The 9,494-nt window shown below is 44.0% G+C and overlaps 1 protein-coding gene across 3 annotated transcripts in view; it reads right to left on the bottom strand.

Annotated features, from left to right (window-relative positions):
- Window positions 1-9,494, bottom strand: part of Eif2ak4 (eukaryotic translation initiation factor 2 alpha kinase 4) — a 92,645-nt gene that overhangs the window by 22,203 nt on the left and 60,948 nt on the right. For all 3 annotated transcript variants that reach the window (XM_021183477.2, XM_029471630.1, XM_029471631.1), the window contains 6 exons: window positions 8,383-8,458; window positions 7,413-7,534; window positions 3,901-3,950; window positions 2,852-3,020; window positions 1,560-1,676; window positions 902-967 (listed from right to left, as the gene is read on the bottom strand). In XM_021183477.2, the coding sequence (XP_021039136.1) occupies window positions 902-967; window positions 1,560-1,676; window positions 2,852-3,020; window positions 3,901-3,950; window positions 7,413-7,534; window positions 8,383-8,458 (600 nt within the window). The remainder of the gene's footprint in view (window positions 1-901; window positions 968-1,559; window positions 1,677-2,851; window positions 3,021-3,900; window positions 3,951-7,412; window positions 7,535-8,382; window positions 8,459-9,494) is intronic.

Genomic DNA, 9,494 nt, shown 5'->3' with positions numbered 1-9,494 from the left:
ACAGGGCCCCCAATGGAGGAGCTAGAGAAAGTAACCAAGGAGCTAAAGAGATCTGCAACCCTATAGGTGGAACAACAATATGAACTAACCAGTATCCCCCGGAGCTCGTGTCTCTAGCTGCATATGTATCAGAAGATACAGAAGATCAGTGGAAAGAGAGGCCCGTTGGTTTTGCAAACTTTATATGCCTCAGTACAGGGGAACGCCAGGGCCAAGAAGTGGGTGGGTAGGGGATGGGGGGGAGGGCATGGGGGGACTTTTGGGATAGCATTGGAAATGTAAATGAAAATGAAGAAAATACCTAAAAAAATATGGAGAAAATACACAAAATTCTGTTTTCTTCTGCTGTTTAGCCATTCTGTTAAGTGTGGGCCATTGTGCCAAAGATTTGGATTAAATAACATCAGTAGAGAGAACACAGTTGTCCTGTTTACCAAGAAGATTTTAGAGGTAGGAAATCTTCTAGGAAGGTAAGAGCCACAATTCTGTTCTGAAGAGTAGAAGACCTTGGGCGAGCTTAGGCTGTTTAGAAGGATTTGCAGAAATCTGTACCCTGGTTCCACATGGCTTGTTTTGGAAGAGGCATCGTAGAGCTGAGCCTGCTCTGCAGGAGGCTGTATCAAGCTCAGGCTTTACAAGGGATGTGAAAGAACCCAGTAATCAAGGAAGAGCGGGACTCCGCATGTGGAGGACACACAGAAGGACACACTCTGATCACAGCACCAGTCTCTCTCTTCCAATCCCAGTGGTTGCCATGGCACCAACACTCAAGGGGGAAGCTGCATCTGTGAGCAGCAGATGTGTGTTGCTTGCTACCGCACTGCTACAGAAACGTGGTGACATTTTCTGACACCGTAAAATGGTAGAGACAGTGGCAAACACGCCATTAGAAGGTACTTACGCTATTAGAAGACAAGGACAGGTTACAGAATTTAGCTTCCACTTCTCTCCTAGTCAGCTTCTCTGTCTGATGGAGAAGAGAAAGGGAACATGAGTGATGCCTAGTTCTTGGGAGGCCAAGGCAGGCCTTTGTGAGTTCAAGGCCAGCTTGGTAAACATAGTGAGACCCTGTCTCAAATCCCAGAAGTCCTCCTGGAAACAAAAGCAATACAGTGACCTCCAGCCTTCCCTCCCAGTCCCTTCATTCTGCCAGTGCCCCATCTGCATTCTGTTGAACCCAGCACGGCCCAGCAGCAGCAGCACTTTGTGAGGAAGAAACAAACCCCTAGAAAACAGCCAGTAAAGTCGGAACCCTCGAAGCCAATCTGCCAGATGAATGAAAACTAGGCAAGGCTTCCCTGTATTAAAAAAATATATAACATTAATGAAAATCCCAATTCATTCTGCGTTAACCACAGACCGTCCACACAGTTACCTCCCCCACGGTCACATAATTAGAAACAATAAAAATAAATCTTAAACACAATTGCTTCTGTCACATTAGAGCAAAGATGAAGAGAGATGAAATTCTCCATGTAGTTTTATGGTTGCTTGAGAATATTCATGGGCTAGTATTATTATTACCCTTCAACATCGAGTCAGAGAAATGAAGTGCTCACCACAGCATCATACAGAATAACGTAGACTTGGCTGAGCTTATCCTCTGGGATCCCACAGTGTAGGAGTATTGCCTTCAGAAGCATCGTATGGTTCAAGTAAATACTGTAATTTCTTTCCTAGAATAGAGAGAAAAATACTGTTATTTTCATTATAAAAGCAATACAAGTATGTGGCCAAATGAAATCTGGTAATTAATTTATTTTCCTACCACCACAGGAGAGCTAAAGTATAGCATTCTCTTTCCTGGTTCATTTTTCTTTCTTTCCTGGCCATCTATTCATCTATCTACTGAGACAGGGTTTCTCTGTATACCCCTGGCTGTCCTGGAGCTTGCTTTGTAGACCAGGACGGCCTCGAATTCACCGAGATCCACCTGCCTCTGCTTTCTGAGTACTGGGATTAAAGTCAATTGTCACTACAGTTTGGCTTATCTTTCATATCCATTATCTTCAATGTTACAGTTGAAGAATGTAATACTTTTATAATATTCATAAAAATACACGGGTTGGTCTTCAACTAAGTTAAAGAGCCTAAAAGAGCACACACAGATGGAGAAACAAGGAGTCAGATCAGTGGTAACCGACTTGCAAGCAGAAGGTTGTTAACGGTCATCATTCCCTTTGGCCACAGCAGTGAGTTACTGAGTGCTCACAGGTGTGCCGGGACAGCTGGCTACAGGGAGAAGTGGCCCAGGGGCTCTACCTTGAATGAGCACACTGTGCTTGGAGAAAAAAAAAATTAATGATCACATAGCTGCCTCATGTCAAGAGCTGTGAGGGTCGAGACTAAAGTGTGACCAGCCAGCCAACTCTGGAGGCTTCCTGGGAAAAGGTCTGACCCATGGCTGGATGAGAGAAGATTTTCTGGAATGTGAACATCCGTGACCAACAGTGGGGATGGCAGGCCTGTGAGGAGAGCAGCAAGCAGTCCCCTTCAGAGCTGGAGAGGAAGAGCTGGTGGGAAGGGACACTGGGTAGCTGACAGTGAGATGAGGGGGAGCACTGAGGTCCTCACCAGGGCAGGAGTGCGCCAAGAGCATGGTAGGAAGCAGCCTCATTCCTGAACGTTGTAAGGATGGGTAGAGAAAAAACTCGGCCCACCCCCAACAAACCAATTCTGTCAGGTTAGAAGCCCAAGTCCAAGATGAAGCTCAAAGTGTCATCCTCAAACTCTGCAGTTGCTTCAGAAAAGCCATGATCTGCTCCAGCACTCAGCAAGAGGCAGCAGTGGGTATGGGTCCCTCTGCCTACACTAGCAGGACAAGGCAACACATGACAGAGCGGGAAGGAACCTGAAGTGCAGGAAACTCCTGGATTATTTCATAGATGGTGTAGATGGTTTCGGCAGTGGGCAGAGAGCTGTTGGTGGTAGAAGTGACGATATCAAATGCACATTCCAGGAGTTCTTTGGGATGAAATCGGTCTAACTTCCGAGGTCTGAACACCCGCTCTATGCAGTATCTGGAGGAAGGAACCAGCTTTCTTAGATCGCTGCTTATTGGAAATAAATACGTATGAGGAATTGTTGGACAAAGAAATGAAGTTAAAAAAAAAATCTGTGTTGTGCTCAACAGTTCAAAGTCATGTTTGAACCCAACCAATTTTGCCTCATTCATAATCTATACCCCAGGTTCCAGCCTTGTACTGTTAATTTTTTTTTTTTACATATGTCTGATAGAGAAAAAGATATTACACCAAATGACATTAAGTGATGGCTTTCTACACAGAACTGTCCATGCTTTAGGACTGACTGGTAATTGTGGCCTCATAGCGCATAGAGAGAGAAATGTGACATGGTGTGCCCCACTGACAGCATTTTGGTTGTAATTGATGACGATCTGAGAGTCTGACCCCTGCAGTATCTGAACACCAAGCTCTCAGCACTGGCTGTTCTTGCTGGATCATCCCATTCTTTACAAGGAACTTTCATTTAGTTACCTGCATAAGGAATCCACAGAGACCACTGGCCATTTGTCCCTCCAATTAAACCTTAAAAGCAGCCATTTGAGATCAACAACAGCCAGGTCCTCCCTCCCCAAGTAACCACTTGAAAACATCATTAGTTATGTTGCCTGGGGCCATGTAGAAAGCACAGAATATACAGCAGGCCTGTCAGGAGACATGATTGCTTCATTTCTTCTAAAGATGTCTTAAGACATTCTAGTCAGCTGAGGACAAGGGAGCCCTGGGGCTGGGCTCCCTGACACATGCTGCTCAACACTTCAACCCCAGAAGTCTTTCCTGTATGAAAGTTTCAGAAGAAAAAAACAAAACCTCCCACCCACCTTTGTCTGATTTCATTCCCACATCTACCAAATGCAGGGTGCACAATACACCTTACCGTTTTAAATTCAGTATGTTATTTCTTGCCACATATCTTGCAAAAGGGACCTGAAAGAAAGTTTTAAAGACCCGCATCATGAGGTGCCAAGTACTACATTCTTTTAGATTTTAAAACAGCTTTGCTGGGCTAGAACCCACACATCACTTTAAGGTCAGGCACCCATTTAATAGTGAGGTCAGAACCAACTGCCCAGCCAGCACACCCTATGATGTCAGCACAATGATGAAATAGCTGCTGATGCATTTCTTTAAAAAGTATACCCTAGCCATTAAGCAGCATGTGACCGTACCCCGAGAGCATGCACACTTGGGATGCTCATGTGTGCTTCAGCTGCAGTAGGCTCTACTGCAGACTCTGCTCACTGCATTTCTGAGGGCTGTGAAACATTCTTCTTTTTTGTTGAAAACATGGTCATATTTTATCATGCTCATTTGAAATATGCATAGGTTACTGGTTTGTTGAGATTTTTAAGGTGTAGTTTATGGGTTAGAGAGATGACTTAGAGGGTAGTAAGACTTGTCATGCATGCTGGCTAGTTTTCAGTGGACACAGGTTCAGCCATTTTCTTGATTGATGTTTGATTCAGGAGAGGCCTAGCCTATCGTGGGTAATGTTCTCCTTCCTGGGCTGGTCTCTGGTGTGCCAGCCCCGCAAAGCTGTTTCCTTGCTTCCACATGCACATTTCTACACAATTCTTTTTGTTCTCTCACATACACTCTAGTACATTTTTAAAAATTCTCATTTACAATAACAGTCAAAATGAGTGAGTGCTTTCTCTTATGGTGAATAAAGTTCCTGAGTTCCATATCGGTCTCTTAGAGGAAATTATTTATTTTATGTATGGGTATTTTGTCTGCATGCATATGCATATCCCCTAGAACTATCATTACAGACAGCTGTGAGCTGCCACGTAGGCGCTGGGAATTGAACTTGGGTCCTCTAGAGGAGCAGTCAGTGCTCCCAACTGCTGAGGCATCTCTCCAGCCCAAGGAAATTCTGTTATGGAAAGGGAGCTCATGTTTAATGACCTGCCCCTAGTACCCTCTAGTAATCAGAGTGCAGCTACGTATCCTCCGGACCGCTGCTCTTTTCCTAACAGCCCAATGGTGATGGGCTGTTTATTCACCTCTGTCAAGCAATAATTCCAAGCTACTTTGCTTATTTAAAAGAAAAACAGAAGCCAAAAATATAGAAGGAAAGCTGGGAGTGGTGCTCACCAGCAGAATCCTTGCTTTCATATAAATGAGGTCCTGAGCTCCACTCCAAGCACCCCTCACCCATGAGCAGTGTCCCTCCCTCCTCCCCTACCTTCCTTCCTCTCCCCCCATATTTCTCTCACACATGCACATAATTATTTGGAAAAAAAATTCTCTTACATCTTAAAAGCAAAAGTTGTTTTGCAACAAGCCATAAAAAGTAAAAAGAAAAGAAAAGCAAAAAGGTAAATGCCTTGATTGTATTCTTCCTCCTAGGACTTTGAGATACTCCCTGACACCCTACTTTTTGGAGATGCCAAGACAGGCTGATGTGCATGGTGGCTCACCCATGAGTAAGAGTGAGTTCACTGAACACATATTCCAAGTGCGTGCAGCACATACAGCAACTCATCCACGCACAAGTTTCTCTCAGTTCTAGAAACCTTTCTTTACAAAAAAAGTGGGATTTTAGAGTTTCTTCAGAACTTATTTTTCTTAAGCTATCAATATATTATGGACATGTTTACAGATAAGATATACTAATATGTGTGTGTATTCACCCTTACATATATGAATATTTGATATACAGACAAGTTTAGCTGTAGTCTTTTGATAGATTTACTTTACATGTATGTGTGTGTCCCTGAGTGCAAGTCCACAGAAGTCAGAAAAGGGTGTTAACTGGAGTTGTAGGCAGTTCTGAACTACTCTGTGTGGATTCTAGGAACTGAATCAAGGTTCTCGGCAAGAGCATTAAGTGCTCTTAACTACTGAGTCATCTCCCCAGCTCCCCATTTGTCTAAAATGGGTCTCAGTACATAATGTGGACTCGCCTCAAGCTTGTGATTCTCCTGAACTTCCAGCTGTTGAGGTTACAGGTATAGGCCACTATGCCCAGCTACATTTTTAATAGCTTCTTAATATTCCATAATATCGATGACATATAGTTAACTATTCTCCTATAGACAAACATGATGGGTTTCATTTTTTGATACAATTACATAAATATCCTTTTAAGATTCATATACTGTATTACTCAAAAAAAAAAAAAAAAAACAAAAAAACAAAACCCTAAAGGTGGAACTGTCATTTCATAGACTATGGAATGAGAATCAAATTTTGAAAAATTTCAAGGCTTAGTGGTTACGAGGCTTCTTGCTTTCCCGAGGGCCTGAGTTCTGTTCTTAGCACTCATGAGGGATGATCCACAATGCTGATAGCTCCAGCTCCAGGGATCTAATGCCCTCCTCTGCCTCGGTAGGCATGTGCACACATGTAGCACACACTTACATAGATACACATATAGACATTTTTCAAAAAAATAAATTTGTAAATTTTCATTCATTTCATTCTTTTATTACTTTTCTAAAAAGTTAGCCATTAGTAGTCTCAACAGCTCTGGTCATGTCTGAATAATATAAACATTTTTGTACCTTCCAAGTAAAGTTAAACATGTATGCACAGCACATATATCTTGCCATACCCCCAACCCTCTGGAAGTTTAACTCATTTCCTGTCTACGTACCGCCTGGCCGTATGCTTCCTTTATGCCCCCATTTGTNNNTTTTTTTTTTTTTTTTAAAGATTTATTTATTTATTATATGTAAGTACACTGTAGCTGTCTTCAGACACTCCAGAAGAGGGCGCCAGATCCCGTTACGGATGGTTGTGAGCCACCATGTGGTTGCTGGGATTAGAACTCTGGACCTTCAGAAGAGCAGTCGGGTGCTCTTACCCACTGAGCCATCTCACCAGCCCTCCATTTGTACTTTTAAAGATGGTTTGGTGCCGAGGATTGCACCCAGGGCACTGCACGTGCTAAGTACACACTCTCTCCTCGAGTTTGGTTGCAAGTGCCTTCTGTGCATTAGGGACAGAACCCCAACTCTCATACTCACTGCACGTTTTCCTCAGGTCTAGAGGAAAATGGTGGGTTTGCTAGCAGTTAAGGCTGTGAAAGACTAAAGTTGTTGCTGGCTAAGAAAGCTTTGGCGATCACAGGAAAGAGAACATGGACAAAACTCAGCATACCCATTAGCTGTTTTAACATTGCTTTCTCTAGACAGCGGACATTTGGGGTTTTACTGAAGAGCTAGCTGGCGAGTGAACGACATTCCTCTGTCCGAGCTGAGGTTGACTTGCTGTAGGGTGCTCTGTGGACCTCAGCACTGCAATATGGGGTCAGACACTTGCTGAACTCTAACACTGCCTTTACTCTGATTAGGTTTTTCCTACATGTGGCTCCCCAGTATAAGGCTGAAGTGGGGGTGTCTGGGAGGGGCGAGTCTTTAACAGAGCAGCATCCCAGCTCACCCGCAGGTCGAACGGAAGCATCACCAGCATGCCGCTGTGATCCATGAACAAAGCCGCTTCGTTGTGCTCATATATTTGCCTGTTTCGGGGAAGCAGCAGTGGGGTGCACAGCTGGACAGCGCCTATACCAAAATACAAAGAGACTGAGCCTCAGGTTCTTAACCCGAAACACACACAAGCACACAGGTGAGTGAGCTGCTGCTGGGACACTGAGAGCCAACATTGGCTCCCAATATTGGCTAATAATGTTCCAGATGGATACATGGAAAGCTGACCTGGGCTAAGTCTGTTGATTTAGTCAGACTTTGGGCTCCATGAGTCAACTGTATTAAGTAGCAAGGTTGGGATAATCAAACAGTTTCTCCTCAACAAGCTGGGCCAACTGCTTATAAGTGGATTTTAATATATAGTCAAACCAAAATCTACCAATAGTAATTTTTCTCTTTCATTGAGACTGGTCTCACTATATTGCTTCAGCTGGCTTCAAACCCCTTGCCTTAGCCTCCTGAGTGCTGAAATTACAGGCTTGTACAGCCACCTGGATTTCCTTCCTTCCTTTCTTTCTTTCTTTCTTTCTTTCTTTCTTTCTTTCTTTCTTTCTTTCTTTCTTTCTTTCTTTCTTTCTTTCTTCTGTGTGTGTATACCCACATAGTATATGTTTGTGTTGGTATGTGCACATGTGCATGGGCTTGCTCATGTATGCATGCACTTGTGCTACGGGTTGATGTCAGGTGTCTCAGCTGCTCTCACTGAGCCTGAGCTTCCTGAGTTGGCTGCTGCCACCGAGCTTGGGGCTCTTCCTGTCTCTGTGCCCCTGTCCCAGTTCTGGGCTTACAGATGTGTGCTGGCATGGCTGGGTTTTTAGTGGTGCTGAGGACTGAACTCAGGTTGCTATGCTTGTGTGCAAGCACTTTACTTTCTAATGACTTTTAGAAAACTGCCGAGGAGTGGTTTTAAGAGAAGGACGTACCATGCCTTTTAAAGACGCGGACGATGGTTTCACATACAAGCTGCTGGATCTTGGCTGTACGAATCAAGAAGTTGCCCTAAAATGAGACCGATTAAATGTCATCAGCAAAGCCTAACTCAAGAGTTCCTCTAAAATGTTCGTCTGCAGTTGTGTTGGGTGCTGCCCTGCCCAGTGTCAGGATCTCAGCAGAGGTCCTGAGCAACTGTCTCTTTGAACATATTTAGAGAGACATGTATATTTGCTTAAGGATTTCCTTTTCATTCCATTTTATTATAGTAATTTTAGAAATAAAAATAAGCAAAAAGACAAAATAAAGTCACCTGTAGTCTTACAAACAGATCTGATTATTATTAGACAGTCAAACTCTGCTCTTATTTCTGAGACAGGGTCTCACTGTATTGCCCAGGCTAGCCTGGCCACAATCCTCTTCAGTCTTTGCAAGGCCACAGGTGCGCATGATCATATGATCATAAATCTATAGTTTCTCTAAATTCCATCTTCTAAGATTATACCACAGCTTAACTATATAGAAGTAGACAGCATGGATGGCCAGCCTTGGCTACCTACCCACTCAACTCTTTAACTACCAACCAAGGAGCGCACATGGAGCGACCCATGGCTCCAGCCGCACCTATTGTCAGGCATCGATGGGAGGCGGGAGGCCCTTGTCCTGTGAAGGCTCAATGCCCCAGTGTAGGGGAATGCCAGGGCAGGGAGGCAGGAGTGGGTGGGTGGGTAGGTGGAGCACCTTCATAGAAGCAGGGGGAGAGGAGATGGGACAGGGGGTTTCCAGAGGGGAAACCGGGAAAGGGGATAACATTTGAAATGTAAATAAATAAAATATCCAATAAAAGAAAAGAAAAACAAAACATTTCTCTAAATTATTTCAGGTGCTTCTGTGTTTTTGTTTGTTTTTGTTTTTACTTTTAGAAATGAAATAATAAAGGTTCCCAAGACTGGCATCTTGACGACTCTTCAGAAACCATCTGGAAGCTTTTAGAGACTCAAGATGCTTCCCAGCTGAGGCAGCAGAGCTGCTGAGGAGCCAGGGCACCCTGCATCTGGGGAGCCAGAGCACCCTGCATCTGGGGAGCCAGGGCACCCTGCATCTG

The sequence above is a fragment of the Mus caroli genome, chromosome 2 (assembly GCF_900094665.2).
Source record: "Mus caroli chromosome 2, CAROLI_EIJ_v1.1, whole genome shotgun sequence".
Classification (NCBI taxonomy): domain Eukaryota; kingdom Metazoa; phylum Chordata; class Mammalia; order Rodentia; family Muridae; genus Mus; species Mus caroli.
Note: the sequence above shows the minus strand (reverse complement) of the source record. Positions and strands in the feature narration are given on the sequence as shown.